Source organism: Emiliania huxleyi (assembly GCF_000372725.1).
Source record: "Emiliania huxleyi CCMP1516 unplaced genomic scaffold EMIHUscaffold_83, whole genome shotgun sequence".
Classification (NCBI taxonomy): Eukaryota; Haptophyta; order Isochrysidales; family Noelaerhabdaceae; genus Emiliania; species Emiliania huxleyi.
Window position 1 is genome coordinate 83,955 of NW_005195801.1, and position 16,343 is coordinate 100,297.

Genomic DNA, 16,343 nt, shown 5'->3' on the forward strand with positions numbered 1-16,343 from the left:
CTAACATCAGCGCGTCGCAGGTACCAGGTCGCAGGAGGCGGTCCGCAGCTAAAAAAAATTTGCCCCAGATGCTAGTGCCGCAGAGGATGGCTATCGCGCTGCTTTTCTTTGGTTGGTCGGCAGGGGACGAGGGCGGGGTTGAGGGTACGGGCGTGGAGGGGTGATAAGGAGCGCTCGGTGCACGGGGCGCGCGCGGGCGGGGCGGGGCGGCGTTCTCGAGCCTGCCGCTGCATCGCGACAGCGTAGTAAGGCTGCCATCCACAAATCTCCGACAGGGCGGACTCGATGGCGAGGTAAAAGCAGTCCCCGCACGCCTCAATGTAGTCGACCGAGACGTTGGAATCATTGCCGAGTCGCGCGCGCACCTGCGGCGCCGGCAAAAAATCATTCCCCTTTACACCATGTGGGCAACGTGGTGGCCCGAGTGGCGGGCGCGGCCGCTTCTCTGGGCGGTGGGATCGTAGGGGTGGGGGGAGGAGGGGAGCCCGCGCACCGCCGAGGAGCGCGCGCTCAGCATGTCCAGGGTGCCCTCCCTCGCAGGCTGGGCGCCGGCTGCTTTGCGAGGCATAGAGAGGGCGGAGAGAGAGCGGGGCGCAAAAAGTGCGAGTCGGCCGGCGAGGTGCGCGGCACGCCTAGGATGCGCGGTCGACCGGTGTGGTGTGCACCGCGTCGAGGGGAGCGTGTGTGTCGGGCCAGTGCCAGGGGCGCGCGCGCGACCGGGGTATGAACACCTCAGTGTGGGAGGTGACGCAGTTGAGAAGCGCAGCGCCCCTGGTTCGCTCCCAGAGTCCTAGGGGTGGCGAGCCGCTGAGTGCTTGTGAGTTTCTGTGTCGGTGTGTCGCTCCAGCGTGCCGTCATCTCCTGTCTTGCGTCCGCCCATGCCGCGCTGGTGTCCCAGTCCGAGACTGGCTGACTTTCACCTTCCAATCAATCAATCGTACCGTGCTCCGTGTCGTGTAGCAAGAGGCGGCCGGTGGAGGGTTGACCATAGAAAGGTAGGGGTGAAGGGGTGGGTTTGGATCGCTTTGCCGCGGCGGCTCCCGATAGGTTTATTTAGGTTTGTTGGTTTTTGTGTTGTTTTAGTTCTGTTTAGGTATGTTGTTGGCAAATCAAGACACAGAGCTCACACACGGTTACTGGACCGTGTTCAACGACGTTGAACATTGTTCAACGTCGTTGAACACTACTTAGGAATGGCCGTAGCTCCTCTCCACGAGCGATTGAGAAGACGTACCACGTGTCGATTCTGTATAGAATTGCAAGGCGCACACGCTGGTGCAGGCGGGGAGTCGTCGATCCGACTCGTTCCGACGTGAAGTCGCCGTGAAGGATTGGCAAACAGGGCATTTTGCCCAAGATTTGCCCTCCCGCGCGATCTTCTCGCGTCGGCAAGCGCGCGGGCCAGGATGGGCGAGCCGGTCCCGCCACGCTGGACGGGCCAGCGGCTGGCACGCGCCGGCCACTCCGGCGGCGCGGCGGCCTCATCGCGCTCGTCGTCTGCGAGGCCACCGCTCGGCGTCGCCGCGTCCGACGGCGATGGCGCTTGGCTGTGAGGTGGGATGGCGGCATGGTGCGCGCGGACGTGGGGGTGGTGCGGGATGCGCGTGCCAGCAAGCATAGTTTCACCTCCCCAACCCCGCAGGCGCGCCGACGTGCTGCCCGAGCGCGTTTGGAGGCAGCAGCAGCTCCTCGCGAGGCGCCTTCGGAGGGGTGCCACACCCCTTTCCCAGCCGCGCGCGAGTTGAGCTCCGATTTGCGCTCTTTTTCGCACACGCCCGACACTAGTAGGTGAGGATCGACCATCCTCCGCAAGCAGGGCTTCGTCGGGCGCGTCTTCGTCGAGCGGTGGTGCATCTCCCATGCTCCCACCCGCGCCCTCCTCGCAGCGTGCCCGCGGCCGACACCGACGCCCTCACGGGCTCACCCTAGTCGTAGGTGCGGGTGTTTTGCGTGCCCTCCGTCGATACGGGGCGCTGGGCGATGGCTGGGCTTGTCGCCGGGCGAGCTGGCCCCTCAGTCGGCCGCGGAGCGGAGATGCGAAATCGAGGCGGCGCGGCCCCTGCGCGCAGCCTATCCGGCCGGCGCGCGCATGGTTCCGTAGCCCGTCTAGTGCCTCACTGACCAACTCCAGCGCTACGGTCTACGTGGCCGGTGTGGTACTGGGGCTGGGCAGCCTTGGGGCCGGCGGAGACCGCCGTCTAGCGGTCGCACTAGTCGGATATCGTTGTTCAACCTGTTTGTTCAACGGTTGTTCAACCATACTTTGAGCCTTAATTATTAATTCGGGTTTGGGTCTCTGAGGTCGATACTAGCGTCTATAACTTGCCACAAGCATGCTTTACAAAAGTCCAGCGGAGCTGGACTCGCAGAACGGCCGTTCGCGCGCGCTGTGAACAGCGCCGTGGTTGAACACTGTTCAACGTCGTTGAACACGTGACGGTCCAGTAACCGCACAGGATCACAGCGGGAGGAAAGCGGCGAGTCGCAATTCCAGGGGTCGTTGTGGCGGGCCACCCTGTCCAGAGCCCGGGATGGTCCGGGATGGGATCTTTCGATCAAGTCTGTGAGCCCTGGCCGCCTCCCAGTTGGTTGTGCAAGGTTGGAAAACCAAGCAACGGAGAGGTCTCGGCAGTTGAAGGGTATCGACACATCAGGCAAGTCTGGATGTCGCTCGAGAGTCTCCAGCAACGCCCAGGCCAAGATGGGCGTGCGGCGCAGCATGCAGCCCGTGGGTGCCAGTGGAGCGTACAAAAGTCGGCCGCGTTGAATCACAAAGAGCGTCCGGCCCCAGCCTTTGAGGCCTCGCCAGGTCTTCTGCTGCTGCCCCAGGCTTATCGATCGCGGTGAAAAGTGACGCAGCCAGTGCTGTGGAAGCTGCTGGATACCCTCGCGAAAGAGAGTGTCGTTGAACGGGCAGGCTTGACTCGGCATATATGTCTGGCCAGCGCACTGCGGGCACCGCCAAGTGACGACTTTTTCGTACGGCCAGTAGGAGGGTGCCCTTCCAGCGCGTGCACGCTTCTGACGCAATGCGCGTCACAAACTGCCTCGGATTGGCTGCTGGCACTCTCGAGGCTATGCCTACACAGCCTCGCGCGCATGGGCAGTCAAGAGGGACCATGAACCTTCTCAGGACAGCGCCGGTGACTCTCTCTTGGACCGGCAAACGTGGGGGTCTCGTGTCACCAATGTGGGACCAGTGCGGCATCGCGCCATCGACAGCTCTGAACTGCGCCTCACCACTGACCGGGAAGGCCGCCAAGTGGGTCAGCACCGGTCGCACATTGTGGCAGCAGTCAGCAGTGCATGTCTGAGAGTAAGGATCGCAGGGTGGGATCGTGTCAAGCCTCTCGCCCGGCCGGCCGCGTGCAGACGTCGGGGCCTGTCTAGATCTGTCTGCTGTCTGGAGCGATCTGTCGGCGGTCAGTACCGATCAGGTTAGAGTTTTCTTATGGCTAGAGGGTCTATCTGTATGTACTCCTCGAGATCTCTCCAAATCTGCCCTCTGTTAGACCGGGTTAGATCGGGAAGTCGGTGCTCTGAGCGACTCTGAGCGCCGGAGCCCCGTTTCCGCACTGCTGCACGGCGCATGGTGCCTCCGGGGGCCCCCGCCTCCCCAGAGCAAAAACATGCCAAAAAAGCACGATTCTCAAGTTGGGCCCTCAACCCCAAAATCGAAGTCGACCGCCGAGCCGTTCCCCCCCGCCCACCCAACGTACTTTTAAACAACCATAGTAAGAGATCATTTACCAGGGGCTCATTTACCAGGGGCCCCTCGTCCTGGCTCGCACCCTCGTCGGCAGCGGGCATCTCGTCGTCGCCCTCCGCCGTGGCCACCGGCGCCGCGCCGGAATCGAGCGCGGGCTCGAGAGCGCGTCTGATCTCGGCCTGAAACTGCCGGATCCAAGCAACGCCGACGCCGTCCGGACGTTGGGCGGCAACGCCCAAAGCACTGCATAGGTCTACTAGTATCCCAATGCATCGCATAGATCTTTGCAAAATGCCCCTTCAACACTCGCCAACGAGGGCTGTTCTTCGAGATGAGCTGAAGGTAGCTTGCGTATTCGTGGGGCCAGCGTTGCTTCGAATTCCAGCTGTTGCGCGCCAGCTGTCACTTGCCCCAGGCGGCTGCCTCGATGATACCCCGCACTTGGTCGCGCACGCACTTCGACTCGACGTTAACCGCCTTGAGTGCCTCGGCCAGCTTCGCCGGAATGGAGTCGAGCGCAGCTTCAGCCTCGTCGCCGCCGGAATCGTAAGGCGTGAGCTCGACTGCACACGAGTCCGCGTCCTTTTGGCGGAAGGCCACGTGGCAGCCCTCGTCGGCAAAGTCAACCAGAACGGAGCACATCTCGCCGACCGTAGGTGAGCGGTCGAACTGGACTGAAAAGGCGGTCGCGGCGGGGCCTAGCAGCACGGAAAAGGCCATAATTTCGATCCAGCATTCGGCACGGGGGCACGATCTTAGTGGGAAGTTGGCGTTTCGCAGCCTTGTTATTGAGAAGAAAATACGTCCTATGGCGCTGTGCGCTGGTCTGTGATTCACACAGCCTTGTTATTGAGAAGAAAATACGTCGCGCTTTGCGCTGGTCTGTGAGGTTGAGGCGCGAGCCCTGGAGGCCCTGGGGATGGGGGGAGACTGCTTCACAGCGTTGGCCCTCAACATAATTAGGTTTTACAAATAGCGGGCAGCCGACGCCAGTCCCGATGCGCTCCGAGCCTCCGCTGTTGGAGCACCAAGCCACCCTGTGCAACCCTGCATTCATGTCAAAGGAGCCCGACGGAAACTGGACTGTGAGCGATCACCGCCTCTCCCAGCATCGCCTCGTGCGTGCCATGATGCGTGGCGTTCCCCGAATCATGCGGAGAACGCCGGTTGACGACGTCCATCCCGGCTTGGCGCTTCCGGTGGTTTACGTATACTTTGGAAGGGCGAGGCTGCGCGAGAACGAGTACCTATGCTGCACTCTGCGCGCGTCGTGCGTCCACAACCGCGTGGTCCTCGTCACTGATGCGCAGACACTGTGCTGGCCGGAGGGCAAATTGCCGCGCAACATCCACATCGTGTCCCTCGCCCAGCTGGAGAAGAAGAAGGCGCTCCCGCTGAGAGCCTTCCGAGACTCCTACTGGCGAGCTGGGCGGCTGACCCCATGCAATCCGTGGGAGCGGCACAATCACGAGCGCTTCTTCATTCTAGAACAGTTGATGTGGGATCTGCACCTCGAGCACGTCTTTTACGCAGACGGCGACGTGGCTGTCACCGCCCCAATTCATCTCGGGATGCTGCCTGCTGGCTGTGACGCGCTTGTTGCGCTGCGAGGCATAGAAAAGGACGCTCCCCACCCACTTGCGTGGAGCGTCTGGGCTGGCAGCGCCATTCTCTCGCGCGCTTTGCTCGGTGATCTTTGCAAGTTCGCGCTGGACGTCTTCAACGAGCCGTACACATGCGCAATGCGCCTCAAGGCGGCGCGCACCACTGCTTACTCGTATATGAACGACATGGTCTTCTGGTCCATGTTTGTCGCGGCCTCCTCTCGCAATGCACCTCCGCCGCTACTCCCGGGCACGAATCAGAGAGCGTTCTGTGACGCCGCAGATGCCAACATCGATACGATGGGCGTTGCGTCCTCGGGCCGATATCAATTCGAAGCCAAGACGATCCGTGCCTGGGACTCTGGCGCACCCATGCGAACGCTTCACTTTCAGGGGCGCAGCAAGGACTGCGCGTGCAAGAGACTTGAGCAATCGAACGTTTGTCAAAGAGCCATCGATGCGTCGCATTGTCACTGGGGCAACGGGACACCGAGCTGGATCTGGCGGTATCAACCTCCCCTAGTTTTGCAGAGACATTCGAGAATCCTGCGCCGTGCGAATCGTAGCACTCGAGATCACTCTCCAGGCCTGTCTGCCCACCACCCGACGTTGCGAGTACGCGGCCATGGAAGAAAAAACATACACGATAAATAAATAAATAAAAACGGACACCTCTCTAGTGTGAGATGGGTAAAAAGGAACAGGCCCCCGCCCTTGCGATCTTTGTGCAGGGTTCTTTGTGGGTGTGGTCGGCGACTAGCCGGGGTCGTCCTCCCGATGGGGGACTAGCACTACCCGTCTTCCACATGTTCCCTCGGGTCCCTGTGCTGCTCCTAATCTCTTCGTACATCCTCCTGCTGATCTCCGCAAAGTCCTGCTCCCTCCCTCCTCTCGCCCTGCGCGTCTGCTCCGCCTCACCGTCTTCTGCCCTGCGTCGTCTGGCGACGGGTCCTCCATAGTCGGTCGAGGTCGCCGCCCTCCTCGTGCCTCTTCCCAACGTTCCCCCATACACGATACACACGCAACCAGTAAGATATAATAAGTCCTCCATCACAGAGGGAATCGACCACCGTAAAGAGGTGAAAGAAGTTATGTCAGCACGACCCGAGTGCGGAGTGGGCCACGAGCCACGACGAGCCCGGGTCGCCGGGATCATCCCGCTTCGTCCCGCGGACCGCACCGTCCGGGCGCGGTTCCCGCGCGAGAGACCGAGTCCGAGAGTGGCGGCCCCGCGAGTGTGACCTGGAGAGAGGTGTGCGAACAGAAGAGAAGAGCTCCCAACCACCAGTACCAACCACCAGTACGGCTCTACCCAGCACCAGTGCAAGAGCCGCCGCGCGCCTCCTCGCGCCCCGCGAGACCAAAAGGCGAGCCTCACAAAAGGAGCCCCCCCGCCGGCAGCGGCCCCTCACCGACGCTGCCATCCACAGAGAGCGACTCCAGAGCGCGGACGCTGGCCTCGTCGCCCCTCTCCCCAGCACCTGACCCAGAGTCGTCGAGGGAGGGTGGGAGGGGCTGCATCTCCGCCACCTCGACGGCTCCGGCCGCGACGAGCGCGGCCTCAGCCTCGGCGTGACCGCCGCGCCTCGCGGCCCACAGCGGCGAGAGGCGCGACACCTGCGCGTGGAGCGCGAGCCGGGTTGGCTACAGGCACCGCGGGAGGGCCAGGCACCGTAGAGGCCCGCGCACCGCGCCGCTCCCCGCCACCGTCGCGACCGCGTTCGCGTCCGCCCCCGTGGCGAGCAGGCGCCGCACGACGGCGGCGTGGCCCTTCTCGGCGGCGAGGAAGAGCGGCCGCTTCGTGTGCCCCTCCGTCGCATTCGAGAGCGCCTCCATCCCTCGGATCTGCGGAAAGCGAGAGGAAGCGTGAGCAAGCCCTGCCGCGCGGCGCCTCTGTCCAACGCCGCGGAAACGCCGCGGAAGCGTGCCGGGAAGTGGGGTCAAGGAGGCGGGGAGGAGGCGGTGAAGGGTGTCTCTCGGAGCGGTCGCCTCCAGCTCCGCCTCCACGGGCGCGCCAGCGGCGAGCAGCGCCTCCACCGCCTCCTCGCAGCCCGAAGCGGCCGCGGCGTGCAGCGGCGCGACGCCCGACGCGTCCGGCGCGAGCGCGCTCGCGCCGCGCGCCAGCAGCAGCGAGACGAGCTCCCCCGCCGCAGCCTCGCACGCCAAGTGCAGCGGGCGGGAGCCGCCGCGGCTCACAGCGTCGACGGTGGCGCCCGCCTCGAGCAGCGCAGCAGCGACGTCGCTCGCGCCCGCACGGCTCGCCCAATGAAGAGCGGTGGCGCCGCTCGCGTCCGTCTCGCCCACCGCCGCGCCCGCCCCCAGCAGCGCCCTAGCGACGGCCAACCGGCCGCGCTCGCACGCGCAGTGCAGCGGCGTCTTGCCCGACCGCTCGCCCCGGACGGAGAGGCTCGCCCCGCACTCGACCAGGGCGGCGACGGCGCCCCGTCCGCCGGCCGCCGCAGCGAGGTGCAGCGGCGCATGCTCCGAGGTGGCGAGCACGTCGAGGTCGGCGCGCGCCTACATCGCGGCGGCAAGGCGTGACTCGCGCCCCGCCCCGCCGCCCCACCGAGCCGGGCAGCTGCGCGCGCCGATGCGAGCAAGCGGACCGCACTACCCTGGTCGGCCGCGGCGGCGACATGCACCGGCAGCAGCGACGCGCACGGCAGCGAGGCGACCGAGGCGTCGGCGTCGAGCAGCACCTGGAGCACCTGGAGCACCCCCGCCGCCACCGCGGCGTGCACCGGCGCGCGGCCGTCGCCGTCGAGCTCGTGCTGCGGGCAGCCGACGCCGAGCAGGAGGCGGGCGCACGGCGCAGAGCCGGCGAGGACGGCGAGGTGGAGGGCGCCACTGCCGCGCGAGTCGCGGAGCCCGGCGTCCGCCCCGCCGGCGAGCAGCGCGGAGAGGGTGGCGGCGTCGCCGGCGCGCGCTGCCACGTGCAGTGCGCAGCACTCGACTGCGCCCCCTCCTCCCTCCCCCTGCACGGTGCCGTACGCGTCGATCGGGACGCCGCTGGCAACGAGCGAGCGAAGCATGTGCACGTCGCCCTTGGCGGCGGCGAGAACGAGCGCCTCGCCTCCGAGGTCGAGGGCGGCGGCGCGCTCGGCGCGCTCTCTCCCCGCCTCCGCCCCGCGCGCCCGCTCCCCTGGCCGCGCGAGGCAGCCGCCGTACTCGACCGAGGCGGACGCGCCGCCCTCGGCGGCGGTGGCGGCGAGCGCCTCGGCGCGGGAGAGCGCGCCGCACCGCGTGATGACGATCGGGGTGGCGGGCCGCTCGGTGGCGTCGGTGGGCATCTCCTCGAGCTGCCGCAGCAGCGCCATCCCCGCGACGAGGCGGCCAAACACGACGTGCTTGCCGTCGAGCTGCGGTGCCGGCTGCAGCGTGACAAAGAACTGGCAGCCGTTGGAGTCGCGGCCCATGTTCGCCATCGAGAGCAGCCCCGGCCGCGAGTGCGGCAGGTCGAGCCGCTGCGAGGCGCAGGGGGGGGGGGGGGAGGGGGGCGGGCGGCTTTGGGGCAAGGGGCGGGGAGGCCGGTAGCGGGGGCCGGGGAGGAGAGAGGCGGAGAGAGGCGGCGCCTCGTCCGGAAAGGTGCCGGGCACGCGGTCGTCGTGGATGCAGGCGGCGCCGGAGCCATCGCCGCTGATGACATCGCCGCCTTGGAGCACAAAGCCACGCACCAGCCTGTGGAAGGCGCAACCCTCGTAGCTGAGCCTCCGCCCCGCCACGCTCGCGCCGGCGCAGAGGGCCGCAAAGTTGGCCGCCGTGCGCGGCACGAGGTCGCCAAAGAGCTCCGCCACGAGTCTGCCCCGAGCCTCGCCGCCGACGCTCAGCTCGAGGTAGGCGTGCTCGCGGGAGGCGGCGGCGTCGGCAGCCGCCGCCGGAGCGCGAGTCGAGTCGAGAGCAGCGCCGCCGCCGCCGCCGCCGCCGCCGCCAATCGCAATCGCTGGTGCCGCTGGAGAGGCCTTGGCGGTCCCGGTCGGCTTTGCCGGCGCGACTCGGGCTGGCGTCTTGGCCGGCGCCGGCACCGCCCGCGCCGACACCCCGCGCAGGGCCGCCTCGGCGTCGCCCCGCGACACGGCCGCCATGTCGATCGCTTCGGCCTTGGCGGCCTGCGCGGCTCGGAGAGCCTTCGCCACCTCGCCTGTCGTGAGGCCCGCCTCGCGAGCCGCCTTGGCAAAGTCGGCCATGCTGATCGCGCCGGTGCGGAGGCTCTCGAGCACGTCGTCCTGCCGGCGAGTGCGCGCGTCGGCGGCAGCCGCCTCCTCGGCGCGCTGGGTGGCGAGCCGGCGCACGTTGCTCCGCCTCGTCTCCTCGTTCTCGCGGACACCGTCCGAGTCGTAGTCGGACATTCGGCGGCGGCAGAGCGGTGAGGAGACAGAGTGAGACACAGGCGGCAGAGCGGTGACGGCGGCGAGTAATTTTTTTACCAGATTTTTGTGGCGAGCCGTAGAAGACCGAGTACACGGGGACGCACTGCTGGAAGAAACGACACCTCCCGCAGCGCCTTGAACATCGCCACGCGGCATGTAGCTATTCCTCTTTTTTTTCCGAAGCCAGATTGCGCCGACCCGGCTTCCTGCACAGACACGATGACAGACAGCGTCGGCTTCATCGGCCTCGGCATCATGGGCGAGGGGTGCCGACCGCCCACCGCGCCTCGGGCTCCTGCCGCCTCCCGGCCGCTCGCCTCACGCGCCACCGCCTTGGGCCCTCGCAGGATGGCAAAGTGCCTCCTCAAGTCGGGCCGCAAGCTGGTCGTGTGGAACCGCTCCGCCGGCAAGTGTGCCGCTCTGTCGGCGGACCACCCGGGCGCGGTGACGGCGGTCGACAGCCCTTCGGCCGTCCTCGCCGCCTGCGACCTGGTCTACTGCATGCTCTCCACGCCAGACGCGGTCAAGGCCGTGTACGAGATGGAAGGCGGCGTGCTCGCGGGCGTGCGCGCCGGCACCAAGCTGGTGGACTGCGCGACGCTCGCCGCGGAGGACATGGTGCGGCTGGAGAAGCAGGTGACGGAGCGCGGCGGCCGCTTCCTCGAGGCGCCGGTCTCCGGCTCCAAAGGGCCCGCCGCGTCCGGGCAGCTCATCTTTCTGACGGCGGGCGACGAGCCGCTCTTCGAGGAGATCAAGGGCACCGACCTCGAGGCGATGGGCAAGGCCTCCTTCTTCTTCGGCGCGCCGGGCAAGGGCGCGCGCATGAAGCTGGTCGTCAACATGGTGATGGGCACCATGATGGCCTCGCTCGGCGAGGGGCTCGCGCTGTGCGGCGCGGCGGGCATGGACTGCGAGCAGCTGCTAAAGGTGCTCGACCTAGGCGTGATGTCCAACGGCATGTTCCGGCTCAAGGGGCCGAAGATGGTCCAGTCGGACCACGCGCCAAACTTCCCGTTGCAGCACGCGCAAAAGGACATGCGGCTCGCCGGCGAGCTGGGCGCGCAGCTCGGGCTCGGGCTGCCGGTGGCGGCGGCGACCAACGCCGCGATGCTGGCGGCGCGCGAGCAGGGGCTCTCCGACGAGGACTTCTCGTCCGTCTACGAGGCGCAGAAGAAGACCAAGCCCTGACGCAACGGCTCCGAGACGCGGGCTCTGGCGCGCGGCGCGCGAGAGAGCGCCGCGCGGTCCCGAGCCGCGGCTCCCGCTGCGCGCCGCTGTCGAGCGACGCAGGTTGGCGGCCGAGCGCAGCACGCCCCGGAGGCGGGCGGGCGGCAGCCGCTCCGTCGAGCGTTGTTTCCCGTATTCAATCATATTCCGCTGGTTATTGGTTGGTGTTTTGCGTCCTTGAGCTCAAAAGGATGATAGCCAACTCATTTTCTTGTTTTCTTGCTCGTTCAATTCTTTTCCCACGCGAGTCCCTGCGAGCCGTCTTCTTACCAGGTTGCAACCCTAGTCTCGCACTGTGCTGTGAACAGAGCACCAACCAACAGCTCTCAGGACCCCCCGGTGCTGGGGTGCTGCCAGCAACCAACCAACTCGCCGGCGAGCGGAGCGAGCCGAAGAGCTGTGGGCCACGCCTGCCCACCGGGACCGACCGCGTGCAGGAAGCCGCATCGCCAGCGCCGTCGCAGCATCGAGCGGCGCGTCCTCCCCAACCAGCGGCGTGTATTACCATAGGTCGTCGGCTTTGCCGACGGGCGACGTGGACGGACACAGGCAGGGACGGGCGAACCACGTACCCGAACAAGCATGACCAGCGAACGGGGCATTGCACTACATAGTGCGGGACCTGGGGCAGCAACCAACAACCTGGATGGGGACGGGGTGCTGCGCAACCGACGCCAACCAGCAGCGTTCACAGCACAGTGCGAGACTAGGGTTGCAACCTGGTAAGAAGACGGCTCGCTGGGAAGGAGCGCTGGCTGGCGTTGCAGCCAGCCAGCCTTCTCGGACTCGGACGCCAAGGACCCTGCTTGGCACGGCATGACAGTCGTCCCCGAGTACCTCGAGGAGACGGACGCCCTCTCGTGGGCCTCGTTCTGGGTTGGATCAGTGGGCGCAGCGATGATGATGGCCGGCTACTTCTCTCTGCTGCGTGGCTTTCTGACCGAGCGCAGCCCCTACTACCACGCGCTGAACGCAGGCGGTGGCGTGCTCGCTGCGACCGGCGCGCTGCTGGAAGCGCTGATGGGTTCCCTCGGCGCCTATCCTCTGGTGGTGCTCGAAGGTGTCTGGGGGCTGCTCGGGCTGATCGAGCTGGTGAAGGCAGCGCGAGCCTCGTCACAAGGAGTGCCTCGTGCCTCACATTCGCTATCGAGAGGGAGCGTAGGAAAGCCCCTGCCAGGACCGCAGCACGAGGCTTTGTGCGGCGCAGCCGCTGTTGTTTAGTACGCGCACCGAGGTTCCGGGCGACGAGAGCCACCCCGCGCATTTTGTTGAGTCTTGAGACCTGTGGGGGGAGAAATAAAACGAAGACGTCTACTAGGAGATGGGGTGTGTGACGTGGATGTCTCTTACGTGTCTTGAAATAATTAGGGAATAAAGCCATCTGTGTAGACGCGCACAGGGCCGCGCGGGGAAGGCACGTGTAATCGTCCTTACACCGCTGAAGCTGCGCTGAAGAAGCCCGGCCCACACAAGACACTGGCCGCCCTCTGACTCAGAAGCGCTCAGACTATGTCGTACGCGAGAGCTAAAGCTCTCGGTCTGGGCGAGCTCCGCCGCCGCGCGACCTCTGAAGCTGCCACCCCAAGGCGCCTAGCCCAGAATGAATCGCTCGACGGCGTCGAAGCACGGCCCCGGCGCCTGCTTATAGACCCAGTGCCCCGCGCCCTTGACGCTGACGACGGAGCAGCCCTCCGTCAGCCGCAAGGCGTCGAGCGCCGCCTCGGTGTGCCTGGGACAGGCGAGGAGGATGGGTGAGCGCCGCCTCGCCGCCGCGCTGCTGGGCTCGACTGCTCGGCTGCCAGTGCGCGTTCTTGTCCTCGCCGAAGACGTAGAGGATTGGCTGCCGCTTCAGCGCCGAAGCGAGGCTGACGTTGGCAAGCGCGCGTCTCCGGCCCTCCCGGTCGGCGAGGAGGGTGAGGGCGTGGAAGTAGGGGTAGCAGCGGTAGGGCGTGACGGCCTTGGAGGCAGTCGCCTCCCCGTTTGGCTCCTGCCAAGGGCGGAGCCCTGTGGGCCCAAACGCACGCCCGCCCCAATCGAGAGGCCCGAGCGGCGAGAGGAAGGGGCAGAGCCAGGCGACGAAAAAGACGGTATAGAGGCAAAGCCAACCGACCGGCGCACAGCGGCGCCAAAGGAAGAAGCATGCGCCGAGGCTGGCCCAATAGAGCAGGTGGATCGCCTCGTGCCTCAGGCTCTCTGGCCGGCAGAGAGAGACGGTGCCGTCCGACGCGCTGTGCATGAGGTCCGTCGCGTGGATCACCTACACGCGGGGAACTGGGTCGCGGTGCGGGACGACGGAGCGTGCGCTCGGCGCTTTGCAGCGCGGCCGCACGTCAAACAGCACGAGCTTATCGCAGCCAAAGTTGTTCGCGAACGCCAGCCCCGGGTAAATGGCCCAGTCATGCACAACAACGGAGAGGGTGGTTGTATCTGACGCGGCCCTGCTGCTCCGGCCAGCGTACAGCGCGCTGCGCCGCGTGCTCTGCGCACGAAGGGCCGCCGCCGCCTGCGCAAAGGCCTGCGGGATCTCGTCGAGCGTGTAGCCCTGCGGCCGCAGCAGCGGCCCCTCGCGTTCAAACTCGGGCATCGAGCACACTCCGACGAGGCAGCCGCGCTCCGCGAGCCGCCGTGCGAGCGGCGCAAGCGAGGAGTGGTCGTCCGGGAACCCGGCGCAGAGCAAGACCAGATGGTCAGCGCCAGTCGGCCCGGCGACGAAGAGAGTGCCCGCGCCCTCCAGATCAAGAAGGTCGTGCGGGACCGCCTTGAAGAAGAGGTTCAGCAGCGCGGTCGCGCGCCGCGAGGAGGGTGACGAGGAGGGAGAAGACATAGGTGGCGACCGACAGGCGACAGCGAAAAAGAATTTTCAAAAAATAATCGCCATGGACTGGCGCGCACTGGCACTAAGTGCACCAGCGAAAAAAGAATTTTCGGTCGCAAAAAGGATTTTGGCTACACGGGACTATCTCTCCAGGAGAGGTCTGCTCTATTTATTTTGAGCTTAGCCTTCGATGTTATGAAACAAACGCAAGGCGGACATGGCATATCGCTCTCGGGCCCACAGACATCCCGCACACTCGCCGCACACCCGCCGCCCCCGCGCGCGCCCCGCCCCGGCCGGGAGAAAGGGGAGTGACAGTTTGGGATGGCAACAGAACGAGTATGTTGAGTCCTGGGCACATCAGGACATCACCAGCACGCGACAGCACCATCGGACCCCACTTGCCCGCTCGGGTGCAGGCGTCATAACTCATATGATTTCACACACGCTGGATTTCGCACACGGAAGCGAAATTTTATCGTGCTGGTAGCACGTTGGATGCTGCCGTCGGCCTAGCGGATCGCGAGAGCTCATACACGAAGAGGGATATCAGAGTGAACAAGCTCACGGCCACCGTGGGCAGCAGCCGCCGCAACGCACCAGCGATGGCCAGCGTCATCGTGGGCGTGGCCAGGAGCACCCTCATGCGCGGACTGGCGCGAGCGGCGGCACGAGGCGCGATCCGCGCCGGAGCGTGTGCAGGCCTGGCGTTGGGGTGGCGCACTGCCTCGGGAGGCGGCATTGCCACTTGCCGACGGCTCGGCACGCCATGCCACTCGGAATGTCCATCCCAACCGTGAAGCCGACGGCAGAGCGGAGAGATGCGCGACGTGTGGACAGCCGCCGCGGTGGGTGTCAGGAGGAGCAGCAGTACGGAGGAACTCGGGCACATGGCGGCAGCGAGGCGCTCTCGGTCCTCCGGCGCTCAACTCCTTTCGAATCAGGCTCGCTTTGCGAATTTTCCTAATAATCAAAGGAGGTTGCATTTGCAATCGAGGCTTCGGCCAACGATATTATTGCTGCCGCAGCGGTACGAAACTGCGCAGTCCCCGCCGTCACGGCTTGCGCCCAGCGGCTCCACGGCCGCCGCGGTCCCCGCCGCCCTTGTCGGACTTGATCTATCTGCGCCTGGAGAGCGGCGACCTGGGACTTGGCGGCCGCGAGCTCCTCCTTGAGCGCTCCTTGCGAGGCAATCTCCGCCTCGAACGCCGCCTGCGCAGCCGCCTTGGCCTCGTTGGCGCGGTCCGCGTTGTCTTGGTCGAGGATGCCCTGCATCGCGAGCGTGGACGCCTTGAGGCCGTACGTCTTGCCCGAGTGCACGGCGAGTTGGCGCTGCACGTCGATCTGCACACGCATGTTTGCGCCCCGAGCGTGGCCCCCTTGGCGCCGATCGCGTCGAGGATGTGTTCCTCGATCACCGTGTCGGGGAGGTGCCACTGGGAGTCCTTGAGCAACTTGTTCGCCTGCTCGATGCCCGTCTTGAACTTGGCGAGGCTCGCGGACGTGAGGTCGTTGAGAGCGTCGGGGGAGATCGCCTTTTCGAGGTCCGCGCGCAGCGCCTTCGTGCGCACGTTCTTGGAGTTCGGGTCCTCCGACTCGATGAGCGACTTGATCGCCGCGATGCCCTTCTTGATGTCGTAGTGGTCGGCGTCCTCGTCCGCCAACATCTCGGCCAGCGTCTCGTCGCCCTTGACGGCGTTCTGCAGCAAACCGTAGAGAGTTGGAGCTCATCACGTGCGACCAGCCCATGGCGTACACCTGGGCGGAGCGCGGGGAGGGCGAGACCTGGTACTGCGAGATGCCGAAGGGGCTCAAGGGCAAGCCCGAGTACTGCTACATCGATCCCATCACCGGCGAGGAGAAGGACATGGTGTGCGAGGTCGGCAACCTCTACGGCGCACCATCCGCAGGTAACGCTTGGTGGAACATGGTCAAGTCCATCAATAAGGCGTTTCCTGGGCTCGTTCAGTCCGAGGCGGACCCGAGCTGCTTCACCCTCACCCGCAACAGCACGAAACTCATCGTCGTCATCTACGTGGACGACTTCGGCATCTTCCACTCCGGGACCACCGCTGGCAAGGCGCTCGCGCACGAGTACATCGAGCACTTCAACAAGCACGTCGGCAAGCCGCTCAAGGTCCACGAGGGAAAGGTGCACGAGTTCCTCGGGCTCACCATCACCAAGACGCAGACCGGTTTCAAGCTGTCTGCCAGCAAGTACATCGACATGCTGCGCGCGCGCTTCTTCCCGTCAGGCGTCACGCACGCGGGCTACAAGGTGCCCGCGGACAAGGACCTCCCGTCCATCGTCATCAGCGCAGCCGAGAAGAAGACCGCGCCCGACCCGCAGCTCCTCCAGCGCTGCCAGTGCCTCATCGGCAGCCTCATGTTCGCCACCAACGCGCGCCCCGACATCCAGTACACCGTCTCGCAGCTGGCGCGCTGCATGGCTTGGCCCGACGCGAACATCGAGGCCGCCGCCGAGCGCTGCCTCATCTACCTCATCGGCACGCATGCGCACCTTCGCCTCGTGGTCGATGCGGTCGGGGAGTTCCTCGAGCACCTTGGCGACAGGGACCCCCTTGCAGATGAGGTCGCCGATGCACTTGCCACCGTGCAAT

At 66.0% G+C, this 16,343-nt stretch overlaps 5 protein-coding genes across 5 annotated transcripts; 2 read left to right on the forward strand and 3 right to left on the reverse strand.

Annotated features, from left to right (window-relative positions):
* Positions 1-4,111: 4,111 nt before the first annotated feature.
* Positions 4,112-7,435, reverse strand: EMIHUDRAFT_465843 (hypothetical protein; the record flags this gene model as incomplete). The annotated part of the gene is made up of 4 exons (XM_005758895.1): positions 7,303-7,435; positions 7,003-7,158; positions 6,795-6,930; positions 4,112-4,515 (listed from the first exon to the last, which is right to left on the reverse strand). The coding sequence occupies exons 2-4, from the start codon at positions 7,147-7,149 to the stop codon at positions 4,112-4,114; spliced, it is 687 nt and encodes a 228-aa protein (XP_005758952.1). The 5' UTR covers positions 7,150-7,158; positions 7,303-7,435.
* A 1,105-nt stretch (positions 7,436-8,540) lies between these two features.
* EMIHUDRAFT_68682 (hypothetical protein) lies at positions 8,541-9,395 on the reverse strand (the record flags this gene model as incomplete). Its single annotated transcript, XM_005758896.1, has 2 exons — positions 8,541-8,777; positions 8,910-9,395. Coding segments are annotated over 2 exons (723 nt in total), but the record flags the coding sequence as incomplete, so codon positions are not given.
* A 504-nt stretch (positions 9,396-9,899) lies between these two features.
* On the forward strand, positions 9,900-10,868 carry EMIHUDRAFT_68664 (hypothetical protein; the record flags this gene model as incomplete). Its single annotated transcript, XM_005758897.1, has 2 exons — positions 9,900-9,946; positions 10,028-10,868. The coding sequence occupies 2 exons, from the start codon at positions 9,900-9,902 to the stop codon at positions 10,866-10,868; spliced, it is 888 nt and encodes a 295-aa protein (XP_005758954.1).
* Positions 10,869-11,723: 855 nt separating this feature from the next.
* EMIHUDRAFT_218987 (hypothetical protein) lies at positions 11,724-12,186 on the forward strand (the record flags this gene model as incomplete). Its single annotated transcript, XM_005758898.1, has 2 exons — positions 11,724-11,999; positions 12,085-12,186. 2 exons carry the CDS (start codon positions 11,724-11,726, stop codon positions 12,184-12,186), a joined length of 378 nt encoding a protein of 125 aa, XP_005758955.1.
* A 311-nt stretch (positions 12,187-12,497) lies between these two features.
* Positions 12,498-14,368, reverse strand: EMIHUDRAFT_218988 (hypothetical protein; the record flags this gene model as incomplete). Its single annotated transcript, XM_005758899.1, has 4 exons — positions 12,498-12,626; positions 12,736-13,164; positions 13,237-13,635; positions 14,216-14,368. 4 exons carry the CDS (start codon positions 14,366-14,368, stop codon positions 12,498-12,500), a joined length of 1,110 nt encoding a protein of 369 aa, XP_005758956.1.
* Positions 14,369-16,343: the final 1,975 nt, after the last annotated feature.